At 42.7% G+C, this 19,798-nt stretch overlaps 2 protein-coding genes across 4 annotated transcripts in view; one reads left to right on the forward strand and one right to left on the reverse strand.

Annotated features, from left to right (window-relative positions):
- The window catches only part of ULK4 (unc-51 like kinase 4), a 249,423-nt gene extending 244,485 nt beyond the window's left edge, over positions 1-4,938 (forward strand). For both annotated transcript variants that reach the window (XM_026843577.1, XM_026843576.1), the window contains exons 35-36: positions 1,376-1,464; positions 4,133-4,938. In XM_026843577.1, the coding sequence (XP_026699378.1) occupies positions 1,376-1,464; positions 4,133-4,217 (174 nt within the window). In that variant the 3' untranslated portion in view covers positions 4,218-4,938. The remainder of the gene's footprint in view (positions 1-1,375; positions 1,465-4,132) is intronic.
- A 1,144-nt stretch (positions 4,939-6,082) lies between these two features.
- Positions 6,083-14,630, reverse strand: CTNNB1 (catenin beta 1). Of its 2 annotated transcripts, XM_026842198.1 has the most exons (15): positions 14,534-14,630; positions 13,815-14,042; positions 13,426-13,679; positions 13,098-13,336; positions 12,795-12,996; positions 12,323-12,467; positions 11,779-11,882; positions 11,352-11,690; positions 10,942-11,100; positions 9,842-9,961; positions 9,548-9,698; positions 9,338-9,459; positions 8,122-8,182; positions 7,147-7,367; positions 6,083-6,856 (listed from the first exon to the last, which is right to left on the reverse strand). In XM_026842198.1, the coding sequence occupies exons 1-14, from the start codon at positions 14,544-14,546 to the stop codon at positions 7,159-7,161; spliced, it is 2,346 nt and encodes a 781-aa protein (XP_026697999.1). In that variant the 5' UTR covers positions 14,547-14,630; the 3' UTR covers positions 6,083-6,856; positions 7,147-7,158. The 2 variants fall into 2 exon arrangements, with proteins under 2 accessions (XP_026697999.1, XP_026698000.1); XM_026842199.1 differs by lacking the exon at positions 7,147-7,367.
- Positions 14,631-19,798: the final 5,168 nt, after the last annotated feature.

Genomic DNA, 19,798 nt, shown 5'->3' on the forward strand with positions numbered 1-19,798 from the left:
ATATAGAAGAATGGATTACTGAGATATAAACTGAAAGAGTCAGATATAAACCTCAAGAGAGTAAAAAAGGTTTAATGACCTGTAATCAGGATTTACAAATAATTTGTACTTAGGTGATGGCATCACTGTTTTTTTCCGACACACAGGATACATTTTAGTTTACTTCAGACAGGTCCCTATTCCCTGTTACTGCTTAACTACAGGATGTTATGATTATAGATGTAGTGACACTGTTGTTGCAGAATTGCAGCTGATAATTTATGGTGGGATGGCAGCTGTAAATACATCTTCTCTTGTGATTTAAGAAGGAGATGTGGAGGCGTATCGCCCAGATGCTTGATCAATGGTAAATAGGGCCAGCCGTGGCACGCTAAAGCTTAAAAGTCCTTGCCAGATTTTGGGATTAGAAGTCACCGTTTCAAGCATTAACTCCTCCAGTATCAAAATAATCAGCTGCTCTAGTCCTCCTTTTTTCCTTTCTCTTCGACTGAGATTTATTTATCTTTGCAAACAGGAACTGACACGCAGACCTTTTTTTTTCAGTAATTATCTGAGATAACAAGAGCTTCCTCAGCAAGCTGCCAAATATTCAGTGTCTGTTTGTGACAGTGCTGTGGGACTTCATGTCGCATCCCCCGTGACCTTCCCATTCACCTGCTTAACTGGTCAGGAAATATGCGGCCACTTGGAGACGTGTGGTTATGCTACTTAAGGCTGGAAAAACAATAAAGCAGTCATTACAGATCAGTGTGATAAAACACACCAGCAGTACTATCAGCTATAATCAAGATTCACTTGACACATATGGGCACAGGGCGTTGGTCACTCAGTCCCCTGCTCTGTAGGTGACAATGCTGTGCAGGTAATATTCCTAATGACTGATGAGGGGCAAGAAAAATTTCAATATGCAACTGCTAACATTGAAGTGATTTTAATCTGGCTCCTCTCGGAGAAAGCCCACACGTCCTGATCTGAAGGCTGATACAAGCCTTGGTTATTTTTTTCCCTGAAGTGAGAAATGAAAATGACTGCCTCCCCAGGATCTCCCTGGAATTCAGACTAAATGGGGCTTGGATTTGCATTGGTACTGAGGATGAAATCAGGATTGGCAGAGTGTGATGTGTGAATTTGCACACATACAGAGACTCAGAACAAGAGTGAATCTCTAATTAAGCCAAGACGTTTTAAATGGTCTGTGTCTAAAATTCAGTCCTGTTCACTAAAAGGGACTTTCTCCTGGGTCTCTTTAATGTCACATTCCATTTACAGTTGTACTAAATGCTATAACTTGTTTCCCTCTCCCCTATCCCACAAAAAATGACAGAGAGGAATTTCTTCCTAAGCCTTTGATAACGGTTCTTTTGTTTTGTTCCAGATAACTTCAAACGAGAAGTGCTTGGAGAGCCTGAAGAATGATGGCAATGCTCTTATCCAAACTCTAGAGAGCCTGGCCCAAACTGCCAGGTGAGTTCCCTCAGGCTTCCAGGAATTTCCAGGGCTGAGAATGCTCACCTTCTCTTTTGTCTGCAATGGTCTTCTCCTGTAATCACCTTCTGTGCAGTATAAGCTTCTCAGGTTTCTGTCCCTGGCCCCCTGCCCTGCACTGCTCTCCTCCAAACTCCTCTCATTTAGAGCTTGCTGGTGACTGTGCCACGTTGCCGTCATGCTTTGATCCCCAGCTGCAGAGAGTCGCAATGCACTGCACAGTCTGGCTCAATGTGTGTGCACGTTTCAAATGTTCGGGGTTTTTTTAATGTATTACTTTATTCCAAACACTTGGTCTTTATAACCGGATAGTGGTCGGTGGTTCTTGGCAGGGTGGGCTAGATGCACAATGCAATTGTGTTTGGTGCACTTGCAAGCTGATTACTTTCAAATGTGCAGCTGAAGAACAGAACTGCTTTTCTTTAAGAATACCTGTGGTTCCTCTGAGAAGGCACAAAACTTAGGGGAATGCTGTGGCATCCTCTGCAAGAACAGAGGTGCTAGTCCCAACAAGCTGGCCAAACTTCAGCTCATCTCCCATAGACCTTCCCTCATCTAATTCCCCTTGGATTTATGAATGAATGAATTACTGTTCTCTGCCCTTAAAAACAAATTTTACGCTCCTGCTGTGGGCTGTGAGGCTTCATTTCACTCTTGGTTGAACTAAAATTCATAGAGAAATTGTCATTTCTAGATCAGTTTTTTAAACACTAGGATAATCTTTGCAGTGCTCGTTGTGCTCCCAAATGCAGGCTAGATATGGGTCAGTTGTTTGGGAAAATTGGCTCCTCGGCATTATGGCAGGGTGTACCCTGTGTTGGAAGGAAACAGGGGATGTGGGCAGCTGTGGAGAGGAAATACTGGGACATGGTGAGTATAAGGAGATGCACACCGAGGACTAACCAAACCTGTCGAGAACAGTCTGCATCCCTCTCACATAGTCAGCTGCTGACTCATGGGGTTTTGTATGACACATTAAATTATCTAACTAAAATAAAACATCAGCTCTCCCCAAGGGAGGCTATGCACCACCACTGAAGATGACAGTGGGGAAAGATGGGGTTTTCTTCTTTTAGAACTAGTTCTGTTTTGTAGCATTTCAGCATTAGAGGCACCAGACAGCCCAGTCACTATCTTTCGGTCTGCTTTTCTGGCTTCCCCTAATTGTCTGTTATCTGTACATTTCTGTACTCAGAAAACCACATACTACAGATCCCCAGATAAACAGCACTTACTCTTATTTGACACAAGATGCTCAGTAGATCAAATTCTAGCAGATGCTAGTGACGAGTGTTTTGATACATTACGGTAAGCCAAGTGTCTCCACTGTGCCAAGCTTACACACTGCAGCAGCGAGAGGGGAGCCCCGGAGAGCTCACGGATTTCATTTCTCCTCGTCCCCTTCTTTAGGGAACACATGTCCCTATCCATTTGCCTCCAGAGGAAATTGAGAGGGATTCAGCCTGGATCTTGGGGCTGTAATGGACTCAGGCATGGGTAAATTGGCAATGGGCAGGTGGGAGAGGCCTGGTGTTAGCAAGCTTTATCGGGTTATCTAATGGCCATTTTGTTTATGGAGGTCAAGGATATTCTGCCATCTCCCCATATTCCCTTAGGTGGTGTCTTTCCCAGAATATTCCTTGTGGCTGAATAAACTTGGTCTCCTCACCTGTGATTTGAACCTGGTTAAGAAGCCTCTCTTTATCTCATGCAGAATTGGAAACATTTTAGAGAAGGCTACAACTGAGATCCTGGATCTAAGCCATCCTCTGAGTAGTCTAAACTCCCAGGCCTTTCCACCCACATATTATCACTGGGTTGAAGTGATTGAGGAGTGTTTTTGCTTTGCTCATTTTTTACAGACAGGTTCCTAATCTTTCGCTCTGTCTGTGCGGAAGGAGGAGGATACCAGCCAAGCAGTCATGTGCCAAGAGAGAGGCAGTGCTTGGATTGCAAGCTGCTTTCCCTGCTCTCCTGCTGCTGCGTAGCAGCCGTGGATTGCCAAACTCTGTCTCTGGGCTACATCCTTAGCTAGTCAGAACAGGCAGTTTTAAGAGTGACACATAACCAACCCATTCTGCTTAGTAGCTACATGGAATCAAATCTACACTGTAGAATGTGGGATCGTAGCCATTTATTTTTCAGTGAAGACAGTTGCCAAGATGAATTTGTTTCAGATAACTAAATTTTCTGTTTTAAACTGCTGCTCATTAAGACACTGGCTTACATATTGTGGTCTGATCATTTGGATTTCCTCTGTGTTCCCCAAAGCTTGGAGTGTTGGTAGGTTATTTGTCGTTAGCAGCAACCAAGGAAGCTGCAGATTGATCTACTGGTGTCCTTTCTAAGCTAAAGATGAGGGATGGTAGTCTATAAAAAAAAAAATTTTGTTTCTGTGGACTAGCAGTAATGTGTTAGAGCCTCTGTTCCAATGCTAGAAAAAACATGTTTCCAGAAGGAAAAATTAGGCAAAATACATATAATAAAAACTTAGGTGAGGAAGGAAAGGACTTCACCATTCAATCTCAAACCTGCAGAGCCATGGGTGGTGGGAAAATTTCCCAGCATAGATAAAGGCAAATGTGGAATTTGAGCAAAAAGTTTTCCTGAGAATGTCTAATAGAAGTTACTGTTTTCTAATTCCTAGCTCTCACGCTAATGTGGCTGTTGCTTCCTTGGCATTTGAAATTCTGAGAATGGTGGGACATGAAAATATCAGAACTACCAAGTGAACTGTTTTTGACCAGCCGACTGAAATGCACAACTTGTGTTGCAAGAAGGAACGGCTTCCAATGACCAGAGCAGACGTAACTGATTCAGCAAGTGGAGCTGTAGCTGTGTATGGGCGTATGTGTGAATTTGGGAGGCTTCAGGAAGGGAGGGAACCTGGTTGAGGGGGGGTTGGTTGTTTTGGTTTTTAAAGGCCTGTAAGGATGAATTCTTGGTTACTACTTTACCTAACTGGCATTACATGATGAAGCTCAAAGTATTTGACAGCCCAACTTTGAAAAGCATATATTAAATAAATAGTACAGTTATTTCACAGTATAAAGCGTTTCACTATTTTAAGCTGCTGTTAGAAATGTTCATTTATCCCAGGTGAATGCCTTGGCTGTTCAAGGGGCTACCTCATGCCTGTGACTGGCACTAGGCAACACATTTCTATGAAGACAAATTATATTCTTCATCTCACCCAACCAGACCCAAGCCCTGCAATCCCAGAGGCTCTGTGTGTGTGTGTGGCACATATGCATGATAGATTTTATCAGGTTTTTTTATCCAGTAGTGTGGGCTTTTTTTTGTGAGACTGTGTGGCCCACTGTTGCCTAGCACTGCACAGCTTCAGCTGTGCTGGAGGTGGTGTTCTCAGCTGCCAACACTCCTGGCTGGAGTTCCTCACTGAAAACAGGTGAGACAATGAGCCTGGCAGCTTGTCATTGATCCCTGGTAAGAGTTGGTGCTCTAGGAAGGGTCCTCTAGAGCTAGCAGGTGCTACAGCCTGTAAAGACTTGGCAGAACAGAGCCAGGTCTGGCACTACGACCGCTTCTTCCTTAAGGTTTGTCTTTCAAAGCAGCCACTGCCTGTTCCTGCCACAGCAGGTGCCAGGCTGAGAGTTGCTGCTACCAGCCTGCTCTTGGGCAGTCAGTGCCCCAGGCTAAGGAAGGAAACCCCTCAGTGAACTGACTTCACCTTGGAGCTTTTACACAAATTGTTTTCTTGCATGACTTTAAATACCAGTTTGTCATAGCTCAACAGCTGTCACTAGAAATGTGGAAGAGCTACGTGGTAGCTATTATTTGGTGAAGTGTTTCATAGTACTGGTGTGGCTGAGAGGAACAAAGCTGAATTCCTGAGTAAGGTGCGCCCCTCTGCAGGGGTAGCAGTGCCTTTGCTCCAAGTGAAAGGCACCAGGCTGTAGCTTTGTTCAGCTCCCAGCATCTCAGGCTCCTAACTCCAGCCATGGTCCCTTGCCACCAAGGCCTCCTCTGCTCTCCCACCAGCAAACTGCTGCCTGGAGCACACTGCCTGGGAGCGCTGGCTGTCCCAGAGGCTGGTGCCAGCCATGCTGCGCTGAAGAACTGCCTGCCCAGCTTCCAACCACAGCAGTGCTGCCTCAGAGGTTGGCTAGAGGGAGATCATAGCTCACACCGTGACCGAGGACATTGGGAAAAAACAGCTTTAAGCTACTGAACCAGCTGGTGGTTTCCCTGTCAGCAAAGGGCCCAAGCCCAGCGATAGCACATGTCTGGAGGGAGCTGAACCAAGATGCTGCTCCTGCTTTTTGAAGCCCAGAAGCGAGCACAGGGTGGGCAGGCTGGGCAGCTGTCCCCCTCTGGCTGTCCTGGTCCCTGTCCCTGCCGAGGGAGCTGCCAGAGCCCAGGGGCAGCAGGCCAAGGGCAGGAACAGTGCCACAGAGAGGCATAGGGGGAAGCCTCCAGCGTTAGGACATGGGGCTCTACAGGGATGGAAGAGGTAAATGGTTCTTATTAGCTTCCTCCTCTCAAGTACTGAAGTTGTGCAGCACCAGGCCAATTTTCAGAAACCTTGTTAACATACACAACTCCACTTGATGATCTGAAATAATCTGACACAGAGTGAATTAAAATTTTACTTTAATTTTGAACCATTTTATAACTGCATTTTTCTCATGAAGCATCTGTATCACAGCAGGCTACAATAACTTTGGGATAAAAGGCAACTGGTAAACTGTCCAATACAAGGTTCCAAATAAACAGTTCTTACTGGCCCCTACCCAGACATATCCCAGATAAAGTTTTTGATCAAAAACATGAAATAGATCCACCTGCTTATTTTAAGCATATTAAAAAGGAAACTAATTGGACCATTTCTATTTGTCTAGTTTTTTATACAAAAAGGCTACACAATGTTACACTTTATTCAGAATACAGTTAGAGCGATTATGAATTAGTGTTCTACACCTTTACTCAATCCTTAAAAATTAGAAACTGCTGTAGCATATTCACTATAACTTAATACTACGAGAGACTTAAAAAAAACCTAACAACAATTACTGCAAAAAGAAAGGCTACTTCCAAAGCAAGCAAGGTCAGTACCATTACAGAGATTTAAAAAAAATAATAAATTTTTAACAAGCAAGGCTAGGGTTTGATAAATTCCATCTTGCAATTCATTCTTGTGCATCCTTCGTTTCTTGAATCACTCCCAAAATCCATTTGTATTATTACTCCTCGACCAAAAAGGACCAGAACAAAAAGTTTACTTCAATTGTTCCCATAGGAAACTCAGCTTGGTTAGTGTGTCAGGCACTTTCTGAGATACTAGCCCACCCCTCGAGCCCTCTCAGCAACTCTACAGGCCAATCAATGCAAGTTCATTCAGATGATACAGCTGCAAAGAGAGAAAAAAACGGGTGTCAGCGTTCCCAAGTAAAGGGCTGATGTCACACATTAAAGACTGCGTGAAGCCAGTGCACAAGACGTTACAGTTAATTACTTCCACACTTCACAGCAGAAGTCAGTTTGGAGTGTACTGATCATGTGTTTCCAGAGAATTTATTCACTATTCTGGCACACTGGGACCCAAAGGAGCCAATCCCTCCCTGCCAACCAAGTCCTCAGTCCAGTCACCTGTTTTTCTCTTTTTCTTTTGTTTGTAAATTCAAGGTTGGAGCTTCTTACCTAAAGGATGATTTACAGGTCAGTATCGAACCAGGCCAACTGATTACTGTCACCTGGAGGCAGCCCATCCATAAGGTCCTGGGCATGGCCAAGATCTGGCAGACCATCAACTGGGTAGTCAGCACCAGGGTGGTGGCCACCCATTTCATGTTCCATCATAGGGTCCATACCCAAGGCATCCTGACCGTATCCGCCAGAGTGGAAAGAACGGTAGCTAGGATCTAAGAAAGTTAAAGGTGGCAGAGGGAAAAAAAGCATAATGTTAACAGATGTTAGATGCATCAGAAGCTGCAAGTATCAGTGTGTGAGAAGATCTTGGTAGCCATCTAACGTTTTTCTAGTTCAGCCAAGTTCAAAACAATCTGTTGCCTGCCCTTAATGGCTATTCCATTGTTCGAAACAGCCTTCCAGTATGATTCTGCAGACAAAGCACACTGCAGTCAGAAGCACGAGCAGATTCCAGCCAAGCCATTAGTCTGCACAATCAACAGTTCTAAAATTCAACAATACTGCAGCAAAACCAGGCTCCAAGACTGTAGACTTGCTTCTGAAAGACTAGTCAAAAATAGCTTAGAATCCTTAGGGATAGGCTTGCGTTCAAGTCTATAGACACTTACAGACTAATACATTCAGTACAAGCTTTTTTGTTTTAAAGAAAAACTGCTCTATTGGAATTGTCAAGTCCATTTGTAAAGAATGTTAAAGATTTCTGGAAACAAGAGCTCAGCGGGAGATTCTCCCACAAAGGCTCACACAAGAGACACCAGTTCTGCACGTTCAGGCAGCTCCCATTTATTTCAGTGCTGCCACTGGTATTGCAGAAACTGATTATTTGAACTGGCAGTTCCCCGTCTGCCTGTCTGTTTGCAATACCTTGCTGAAGAGTAATTCACTCTTCACTCATTTGCAGTTCTCCTTTAAAATCTATGACTTGACGTCATCCAACTTTAGTCAAGGGTAACAGAAGAGACATACCATCTGGGCGGTATCCAAGAGGTTCTCCCTGGGCACCAATATCAAGTCCGAGATCTGCTGTCTAGATGTACACAAAAAGTTACAAAACAGTTTTAAAATCAGGTCTTCGGGCCAGCACTCATAATTCTGAGGTTAAAAAGTTTTGAAGCTTGCCCCAGATCCCTTTTTAGCAACAGTTCTGCAGTGAGCACTGCAGCATGGTACTTCTGTAATGTGAAACACCTTTTTTATCTAAGCATCTGTATCCAGTAACAGCCAGGCTGAGGCACAGGAAACCAGAGAGCACTGGAAAGAGGGTTCTGTGTGGGAATGAAAAAGACATGGCAGGTCTGTGCACACTCCTCCCTCCACAGGTACACTTGCCCACCTCCTGTAGGTCAGCTGTTTGGAGACTCCCAAGCCAGCAACAGAGCTTTTAGTTCTGAAGGGACCTCTCCCACTTCATCCCATTACAGAAGTAAGCGCCTCTCTGTAGTGCAGTTGCCTAACTCCAATCTCAAATAGATATTCCATTTTAACTTTTTTTTTTCCCACATTACTGTGGTAGATATAGATTTTAGAAAAACAGAAAAGTAAGCATTGAAATAGTACAAGTCAAGGGCTACTGTTCTTTTAGTACGTACATACAAGATAAGCCAGGCTAAGCTCCTGAATCTTATGAATCTGGGGGAAGACAGCCACTTAGTGAAACCTTCCTCTACCCCATGCACACAGTTTGTTTTCAGTCTCAAATCACGGTGTAGCCCTTTAAGCATGAAAAAAGGCAATGTGTGATAATTAGCCTACAAACATATTCAAGTCTGAAAGCTCAGGTTTAAGGAGAACACAAGTTGCACCCCAACACAAGATCATTAGTCATACATCCTATGCTAGATAGAAGCCTCACAAGCTGTTTTTTATGTTTATGCTTCCCTCATATCACTTCTGTCTCCATTTTTACATTCAGAGTTCATTAGATTCTGACAAGCAGCACAGAAATGTATAAAGTCCTTCTATACAGCTTTGCACAAACATAATGAGAATTACAAACTTTAGCAGCAGTGAAGAATGGTCTCCTCCTATCTGCAAGGCAGCCACAGGCTCACTGAACCTCAACATGAAGGCAGAGCTATATCAGACACTGGGCCGGTATCCCTGATGGTATCTACACTTCACTACTGAAAGGAGGGAGGACTAAGACATAAGGTCTGCTTTTAACACAGGAGACAAAACTCACCTCGTTCCAAGCCATTGGCTCAGTCCGGAACAGAGAGCTCGTCAATTCAACCGAAAGTCGCTTCTTATAGTCTTGTGGTTTGTCCTCAGACATTCTGAACAGTACTGCAGCTGCGTATGTTGCTATCAAAAGGAAGAGTGATTTCAGTAGAGGTTGCGTATTCCAGCAACTTTAAGACAAGTACGAAACCTGTCTTTTAAGTTTACTCACCAACACCCTCATTCCTAGAATGAAGCAGTTCTGTTAAAGGGGCAGTTGCACCTTCAGCTTCAATTGCTTCAGCTGCTTCCTTGTCTTGAGCCAGTTCGCAAAGTACACCTGCAGCTACTCTCTGGATATTCTCAATGGGAGAGTACAACAACTGCAACCAAAACACAAGGGTTTCTTTAGCTCTTCTATTTGAAACGAGCCCTTCAGCACAATCTGACTTAGCAGTGCTATCAAGGAAGCGCAGGAGCCATTTTTCTATTATGTACCACAGCACTGTCTTGAGCTCTTACTTACCTGCACAAACAGTGGAATGGTATTTAGACCCCTGATTACGATTCGATTATGAACATCACGTGCAAGAATATGCAGGGCTCCAGTGCAGCCCTCAACAATTTCTTCCATACGCACACCCTCCTAGTTAGGGAAAGAAAAAGCATTTTTGGAACTTGAGATGTTGCGTGCTATCTTCTAAAATGACCGTCAAAAAGCTGATCACCCTGTCAACAAATCAACGAAACTTGTCCCCCACATTGTGCCCCCTTCCCCCAGCAGAGCCCATAGCCACTACCTGCTGCTGGCCTTCGAACTTAACATCCCTGCCAGGTGTCAGCCTGGTTTATCCAACTAAATTCAGTAAGTGAAGCATCTCAGTGGAACTCCTCCCACTGTTCTCATTTTCATTTCACTTCATTATGAACTCCATGGCTGACAACTCCAGCCCTTCTTCCCCAAGCTGGAGTAGCTTGGCAGTTCACTAAGTTTGAAACAGCAGCTATCAGTAATGAAGAGGCCCCCTCCCTCCTCTGCGCAAGTATTATCTACGCTCCTGTACTAGTAGGTACTGCCGCTTCCACTTGCCCACGCTAAGGCAACTTCTCCTCTGTTGAGGTGTTTAACAGGGGAAAAAAAAAAATATCGAGACTGATGTTGCCACACTGACCTGGTACCTAAACAGATAACAAGTATGGAGTCTGTACAACTGCCCAGTACTTCTACAGCTTTAGGCACCCTTGAAAATACACCATAAACTGTAATAGCATTCTTAAAGCCATACTTGAGAGAAGGATGAGGCAGTTCTGGTTTCCTGGTAGAGAACTACCTGCCTTGCCAGAGTAGGCAAAACCAGCGTTTCTGCTATCTAGATCAGTCAGAATTAAACGCTCAAGAGGTTCTGAGTAAAATAAGAACCAAAGTTCTGGCATTCTTATTTACTTAAGGAAAACTTGCAGGTCTGCCAAGACAGAATTATCAGCATGCCAAGAGAATAACATGAACTAGAGCAAATAAGACAACAGCTACTTAAACCAAAGAATACATAACTGAGGCACACTGACAAATGAGGAGTATTGAGAGGCGAGTTTTACACGTAACTTCAGTTTGTGGCAGCCACTTACCACGAACTGCTGTTGTGTTCCACCCATAGAAGTACGTCGCTGGGTATCCTGATGTGCTCTAACCAGCAACTGAACTAGCCTTGGAATAGCCCCCTGCTCGCGCAGCGGGGCGTGGTTTGCAGGACAGAGCGCCAGGTTGCGGATCAAACCAACGGTAGCCTGCAGTTAAGGAAGGGGGTGGGGAGTAAGAGAATGTCACTGCTGGGCTCGTTGTTAGCAATTTCTTTTTTTAATCAGTTGATCCCAAATGCTTAAATGTCTAAGACAACAGTTCCTCAATTGAAGCATCTTTCCCATCAGACAAACTACTTTCCTCAACACCTTGGAAAGTATTTTTCACAGTTAAAGCTACATTTAAAAAAAAAAAAAGCACCAGTTTTCAGCACTAGAAGTTGTTAACTATTACTTACCTTGATCAAAGGCCAGTGCGACGGCGGGTGCAAGAGTTTAACAACCACTGGGAGTCCGTAATGGAGACGTACTGCATTTTGAGCCATCTCAGCTTCTTGATGTCTGCTGGTGAGGTGACGGAGCGCACAAATAGCAGGTTCTGTGATGTCTTCCCTGTCTCCAGCCCGAAGAACTGTGCGCACAAGAGCCTCAATGCCACCAACCTGGCAGACCATCATCTTGTTCTTGTAATTGTTACAGGTAAGGTTGGAAAGGATGCCAGCAGCACAAGTCACAACATTAATATCATCTGATCCTAAAAGCTGAACAAGAGTTCCTAGAAGGCCCTCCATGCCCTCCTGCAAAAAAGGAGGGAAGAAAAATTTAGTCTCTCTCCTCTTCCACTATGTTGGCTTTTGATACTGATTCCCTAAGAGAGCCATTTACCTGCTTTGTTGCAGCATCTGACAAATTTCTCAGAGTCCAGAGACAGTTCTGGACAAGACGCTGACTTGGATCTGTGAGGTGGAGTCCCAGAGCTTGCATCCCACCTAGAAGACAGTACAGATTTGATACTGTTACTCAGACGCTCAACTTGCGAACAATCACATCCTTCTCCTCCCTTAAGTCCAAGTGCATATCTCACAAGCTTCTGGATCTTTCTTGGCATTAGTATTGTAATAAGGCTAGGCCCTAACCCTTCATCACAGAGAAAAAAACACTGAGATCCTCTTTGTGACACCGGGCCTTTTAAATGTATGCATATTCTAAGGGGACCATTCTGACAATGCTCAACCACTAAGCTGCCCAGCTATCAACACAGACTTACTTAAAACAGACTGCCTTTTATATTTCTGTATATAAACTAGTTACGGACTGAAGAACCGACCCAAGTTCTATTTGATGCTGTCAGTTTCTGTTCTTGTGAGGAATGTACAGATCCCAAAGCACTATCTCGCTTCTTAAGTTATCATGGGTACAAGGTACTTACCAGCCTCAACAATAGCAGGTTTGTTGCTGGAGCAGACTGACAACACCTTCAGCACCCTACTTGTGGTCCACAATAGTTTCTCATAGGTATAGGTCCTCATTATGTTTACTAGAGCCTGGGGTCCACCACTCGCCAGAATGATCAGCTAGGAGACAGCAAAGATGACAGATAAATGTTACTTCCTGCGCATGTCAGTATGCAGTAGTTTTGCTGGCTTACACACACCAGAGGTTACAGCTCTAAAAAACTGTTCACATCGGCTGGTGCAGTTTAAGTTTTCCAGTCTCACTACAAGCATGACTGCCTTTCTGCAAAATAATTCCTGCGTTTCTCACCTTGCAGGGTCAGGACTGACTGCCAAAAGCCCAACCATCTGAAGATTCAGAATAAGGAGGCCAGTACTCAGGAACTGTTAGGCCAGTCACAGAACAAGCTTGCTCATATAAAGCACTGCAATAGCAGAGGCACTTACTTTACTTTCTTGATTGCCATACGCTAAAATCTGAAGGCAGTCCGTTGTGATGGCCAAGAATTTGACGTTTGTCTTGTTGAGCAAGGCAACCATTTTCTGCAGCCCACCAGCTAGACGGACAGCCATTTTGGCTCCTTCCTGATGTAACAGGAGATTGTGAAGAGTTGTAATGGCATAGAACAGCACAGAGTCCACTGGGGACCTTTAGAAAGAAAAAAAAAAAGAACAAAACCACACCTCGTGAGTACCTGCACCTACCAGTGCCAACTGAAAAACACAAGTACTGTCCTAGTAGTCACATACCCAAGCATTTTAACCAAAGCAGGGATGCCTCCTGATTTGAAGATTGCCAACAAGCCTTCACGGTGATGCGAGAGATTGTGTAGTGTACCTGCAGTACAACGGGCTGTTTCCACATCGTTTGTATTTTGCATGGTACGTACAATAGCAGATACCATCTGGGGAGATCTCATAATAGCATGGCGAGACGCTTCCTTTTTGGATAACTGATGAACCATAACTGCAGCCTTGTTCACTACCACCTACAGAAATATTTGAAGGAAGATTTTTGTTTTAAGGTCATTGAAGAAGCCCCACAAGCAAGCTACACTGAGGCAAAGAAAATGCTTACCTGGTCCTCATCATTCAACAGTTTGGTCAGTTCTGGGATCGCACGAGTTGCAAGTTCAGCATCATCTTGGTAGTTTATCAAATTAACAACAGCATGTTTTAACATCTGGGATGGCTCAGCCAGGCGTTGCACATTAGTTGGATGAGCAGCATCAAACTGCGTGGATGGGATTTGCATTCCTTCATCCAGTGTTTCAGGGAACATAGCTGCACGCACTCTCTGAGCTCTAGTCATTGCATACTGGCCATCAATATCTGAAGAAAAAAAAAAAAAAAAAGAGGCTAAGTCATTACCTCAAACTAGGAATAAAAAGCTCACCTTCTAGATTGGTACTCAGTATTTAGGTTTCTATATTGTTAAGCAAACAGGTGTAATAGAAAAGGCCTCACCAGCAACTTGCTCCTGGGTAAAGGACTGAGAGAAGCCCTGCTCCCACTCATACAGCACTTGTGTCGTGTCCACATCTTCCTCTTCAGGATTTCCCTTGCCACTCAAGGAGGGAGCAGTTGTTGTGGCACCAGAATGGATACCAGAGTCCAGGTATGACTGCTGCTGCCAATGACTGACTGCTGCTTTTCTGTCTGGCTCCATTGCCATATCCAACTCCATCAAGTCAGCTGTAAGAAATCATTGTTGAACAATTAAGTTCAGTTCAATTACTCCAGCATGTATTAATTCTTCAAGAGATGACACAGATTTAAAAGAAAAATTAACTGTTATAAACAACTGCTTCAACCCAGCAGAGGTAGCACTGCAAGTGAGACAGCAGTTTTAAATGGAGGTTTTATGTCAAACCAGTGCAGGCATCTATAAACCCAACCAACAAGCAGAGCAATCACCAATACTGTGACCGTTTTAGTTTACTGCTTAAAGGCTCCCCTTTCCACATACTACAATTAGATACCTGACTGTACTCAGGGGACTCAAAATGTTTGACAAACTTGTCTGCAGATTTGAGTTCCAGTGTAAGGTATTAATGACTGTAATAGAGCAGATGTTATTCAATTTAAGTGACTTAAGGTTAGAAAAGGGGAGTAAGGAGCCAGTTTAACTGCTCTTTATTAGAACTACTAGATTCTAGTAACAGGAATTGTAATGCACTATATACCTTGGGTTGCCATGGTCCTTGTGCTCCCAGAACTCTTTCCTGCTACCTTTTAGAGACCCTAAAAAGAGCAAGGCAAGAACTTTATTAAACACTAATCAGACCTAGTAAGACAGGATTTCATATTTGAACACCAGAATGGCAAACTAAGACTTCTGAACGTCTTGCCATTTCATTACTACAGTGAGTATATTCAAATGCTAATTAGTAAATCCCCAAAGCCCTATGGACAGAGATGTAAAAGAATGAGATGTGTCACCCAGACTTTTTCTGGCAGACTGTATGTAAGATATATTCTCCACTTAAAGCTGCAAGAGGATGATAAAGCCATTTTTTACTTCACTATCCTCGTGTAAGATGACATCCAAACATTAAAACTCCATAGGTTAGACATGCCAAAGACAAGGGCTAAATATCAGACTTCCTCATTCACCTCAAAGACAAATACTATCAAAACCATCTGACATAGGGCTACTGAAATGACCATTTAAGGCAGGCTGCTATAATTTCAGTGGTACAAAGACTACCTAAAGAATTATAATTGAACCGCCTCCTTTACTCCTTTCCTGTACCATAAGAAAGGTTTCTTCCTACACAAAATACTCTTTCCTTGAAGTTAAACTGAAAATTGAACTAGCCTTACAAACAAGTGATCTCCTTTAGTTGCATACATTAAGTCACCAAACTCACTTTTTTAACACAGAAAGCCAAGATAATTGAGGGCAGGAGGCTGATACACAATCAAAAGCCCTAACAGAATCTTCAGTATACACCTCCATTTGATATCACCAAGCAGTATGGAAGTATTTGTACCATAAATCTGTAGCTGTCTCTTCACTAACAACCCAGAAAGAAAAATTCGAGGCCACAGCTTCACGAGTCACTCAAAACTGTCATACTTTTATTTCATTTACTCCCCTTCCCCCCACAGTCCAACATTGTTTTCAGCAGACACAGAGCTGGTGACAGCCTATTCTGGGAGCTAGCCAAGCAGAAACATTTGTAGTGGTAACTAGTGCAGTGAACAAAACCATCTCTTCCAGCAATCAGCTTTCAATGTGCTGCTAGGTGTTAGAGCTATGCTGATCAAAACATTCCTAGACAATGAAGTAAAAGCAAGCAACTAATCTCTTTAAAGGACAGGTTTGCAGTACTGTGTCAGGAGAACAAAGTCCATTTGATGCTGTATTTGTGTAAAGACAGATTTCTCAGTTTAAGAGTTTCCTTCAGCAGCACCTTTTAGAAAATGATAATTAAAAGACAGGCCTGAAGGTTTTTTTTAAGTCTCACTGAATAGGTTAGGCAACTCTGAGGCAATCTTGTATTTCACCGTCTCTGAGCCAGCTGCAGGATGCTCCAGCAGCTCCTGAGCAACCTCGTTACTTCGCTGTACAAATGCCAGTGCTGTTTGTCCTGACTCTGCACTCCTCACAACTTTTGGCAGCAATCCCTCCCTGGCTCTTTTAAAATGGACAGTAGATCTGCATCTGCAGCAGATAAGTGGCCTTGAGCTGATTTAAGACATAACACAACATGCAGTAAGTACCCTGCTATGCAGTTGGAAACACTTAGGTCCCTAAACTGGTCCTATTCCACAGCCTGGAACAAACTAGTCAACGAGTCTACTCCTCACTGTCTGCATGGAGCATACACTGACAATACTTTTTTATTTTTCAGTCACTCAAACACTGGATTCTTCCAACATGCTGTTAGGAGTTTAGGAGTAGCAGTGGTAGGGGGAAGGAAAAACTATGCCATGCTGTCAGTTCACCACTAATACAAAAATTCTCCTGGGTAGCTGAGTTGGAGGAAGTGCCTATACAAAAGCTTGATAGCTCCCTTCAGGTCTTACACATTACTTTGCCAGCTCTACTAACACCTTCCAAACAGAAAGTAGAATATCACCAGAAGTAAAATTGTATCTTTGCTCCCTGTAGTCCTCAGTCTAAAACAGATGCAACATTTCCAGCAGAGAACTGGGCAAGATCTAGCTGCTATACCCAATTACCAATATGCTTAGCACAAAAGATTATTTTGATTGTAACCTTTCCTTTATCCTCCTATCAGGATGCAGCTAATAAAAATAATCACCAAACTAGTTTTGACATTAACATACTGGTAGTTGAACCAGCCAAGAGCACTGACTAGGCTTTGAGATGTTTGCTACCACCTTAGATCCAAATATGCAATATAGAGCTTGGGAACAATGTTTATGATTTCCTTCCACTGTTGAATTCTGCACAAATGAGGGCAGCTGGCTTACAGCAACTGCACCCAGAAACAATTGTTTCAAATCTTAGCAGCCTTAAGAGATCAGAAGAGTAGCTGTACCATTAGATGTAATCCAACAGATCAGACTAGCCAGTGAATTGCAACACTACTCCAAAATAAAGCTGACGAACATCTACAAAATAGCAATGAAGAACACTGGTTAAGTGTTGAGAACTGCATCATCAGTCAGATACTCAGTCTTTGAAATGCTGACCTTAGATCAGTATGGTAGCTGCACCTGCAAGTTCCCAACATCCTAATCTGCATTTCATACACCTGCAACCCCCCAGTAATTCCAGGGAGCAATTTTTTATTTAGATGGGAAATGGGTTTTAATCCTAAAAGTTAAAGATAACTGCAGGCTGAAGGTAGCCATGGAAAAGGGGTACATTCTGTTTGGTTTCTGTAACTGAACATTCTCCCATGTTTTCCTTCCCATTCTCTTCTCATTTTACAAAGGTGTAAACTGAGTCCAGACAAGCTGCTGGACTTTGTCTTCCTGTGTGTCACTGACAAGGTTAACTGCTACACATACAAAGGGAGCACCACCCCCAGCCTAGGTACAAATGTTTGTGCTGTTCATTTTCCTGACAGAAACTGGGTCAATACATGCAGGGTGGGGGTGAAGTGGTAGCAGAGTGTAAACAAAAGGAAAAAAAGAAACCACACCAAACCACAAACTGCTAGGATAATTAAGCTTGTAGTCTTCAACCACGAAGCATATAGCAGCTCCTTTAAATCGAGCTTCTGTTCAAATTTATTGGAGGACACATAGCTAGTAACATTGCACTGTCAAGGTCTGTAATACAGATCTTAAACATCAGGAAGAGACAGAAAGACTCAGTATACTTTACAAACTTTAGCATAACAGCAAGCTTCTGTAAGCCTCGCTATTTTTGAAGACCACCTGGTGCTTGGAAGTCAAGTCTGAATTTTGATGAACGTCACATTATACAGAAGTTCATATGGATGTACTGCCAGTAGTTATGAGACTGTTAATTTCCTAAGGTTTTAATGGAGATTGGGTTTTTTAAATTATGTATTAAATTCCTTATATTAAGAGCAATGCAAGACATTGTGCTAGACTGTATTGTGTACTGTCAGTCCCAACCTTGAATTTGAATTCTAAAAAACTGAGAAAAAACAGTTCTGCAAGTTCAGCAGGCTTATGAGCTAATAATTTCAAGTTACTACAAGACAATTCAAATTTTTTGGTTTTCAAAGGAATATTTTGATCATGAATAAACCTCAGGCATGAACTTTAGATTTTGAAGAATTAAGCACATGCCAAAGAAGTCAAGACTATAGCATTTCTCAAATCTGAAAAATAATTCTGAATAGCTTTGGTAAAACCTAGTTTGTTTTTTCTAAAACAGTTAAACTCCATCAGGACACAGAGCACAGTGAATTGTTTATTTCTCCCCTGTCATACAGACAACAAGAACTAAGAATAGCCTAGCTAGGGTACTGAGTATCAACCTGACTTTTACCTGCCTGGTATATGAAGACTACAGCACATTTGCACCTCTGCTACAGTTTATCTAGGATAAACCCATTATCACTGTCAGCTAAATCAGTTTGTTAGCCTCCAAACCAGCTCATATTTGCAGCTTACATTAAACAAAAATGTGTCGATCTTCTTTCAAGGTTACTACCTTAACCTTAATAGAATCCCTTCATTAAGATTGACTCATATTACACCCAACTTATCTGATAAGCAGATCCCCTCCCCTTTGTAAAGCAAGTCAAAGTCTGCAAGTCTTCCAGAAATCTTTTGCTTGAGAGCAGCATGTTATTAAACCCTGTATGAGAAATCAAGGCTGATACATCCAATCATTATGATCTATTTAAAGGGAACACGTCTACTGACCAAGTTTTCATACATTTGTCTTATCTAGGACAGGCCAAGCAACCGCATCTTTAAATTAACCATCAGTGCCAAATGAGACATTTTCTTACATAGATCAAGCAGATCTTAATCTTCTTGTGACAGTTACAGCAGTTAAAACCACATATATTCTACATGCAAGTGATGAGAAGTACATGTACTGGGGAATAAATTTTCTCCACGTGCTCCAAAGTTACTGCAACCATTACCAAGATGGTACTGGAAGCATTCTTTGGGTCTAGTTTTATAACTGGTCTTGTTTCAGGCAAATGCCTGCCAGTGATACTGCAGGTATATCTGCTTTACAAAGAGTCAGTAGCCAAAATACAGGCAACACCAGTTCCACAACTAATAACACCAGATAACTACAGCACTCCTATCTCTGTTCTTGGGTCATAGGAACAAGAACTTAATGTAGCAGAAGCTTCCTAATTAACCTCAGTTTTCAAGTGGAGGTTGTGGGAAATACTTTCAATTAGGGATTTTTAAATTTTAAAAAAATTCCTTTGATTGTACCTTGGAAGTTGTTACCCTCTTCTAGAAAAGGAAGCTCGTTTTACTAAGGCTGTAACACAACATTGGACAAACTGACTTTTTCAATCAAGCTTTACTTTCTATTAAATCCTTGCTTTTAGAAGCCATTGTGCATTGCAGTCCTTTCCATCAACATGTTTTACTTATTTCCCCCCTAGACACTTCAAAATGATCAGCCATGCAGACCAACATGAACATTCCCACGCATATCTGATTATACCTGAACAGAAAATACTGAACTAATAGCCAAGCAAATATGACATTTCTTTAGAACAACCCCAGAACGACAAGACACTCGATATGATTTTATACTGAACGGCTGAATTTAGAGAGACTTGAAGCCTTGCCTGAACATCTAAGTAGTCTCATTTTCAACAGTACCAGCCATTAGGAAATCGACACAGTGGCCACGTAACTGCAGCTGTCAGCACCTTTTTATTAAAAGTGCAAGATTAACATTAGGTTCCTGGACTGTCAGTTACTGAAATTCCCATTATAACTTGGCCCAATAAACACCACTAAGTGCTGTTTTAAAGCCGTGCAGCAGTAGCTTTTTATCATTCAGATGCAAAATC

Source organism: Athene cunicularia (assembly GCF_003259725.1).
Source record: "Athene cunicularia isolate RWA chromosome 2 unlocalized genomic scaffold, athCun1 chr2_part1, whole genome shotgun sequence".
NCBI lineage: Eukaryota > Metazoa > Chordata > Aves > Strigiformes > Strigidae > Athene > Athene cunicularia.

Coding starts and splice junctions, on each gene's coding strand:
- CTNNB1 (XM_026842198.1), bottom strand. Junction 13,680..13,814: donor TACCCAGGAGCAAGTTGCTG/GTGAGGCCTTTT, acceptor TTTTTTCTTCAG/ATATTGATGGCCAGTATGCA. Junction 12,468..12,794: donor ATGGCAATCAAGAAAGTAAA/GTAAGTGCCTCT, acceptor GCTGTCTCCTAG/CTGATCATTCTGGCGAGTGG.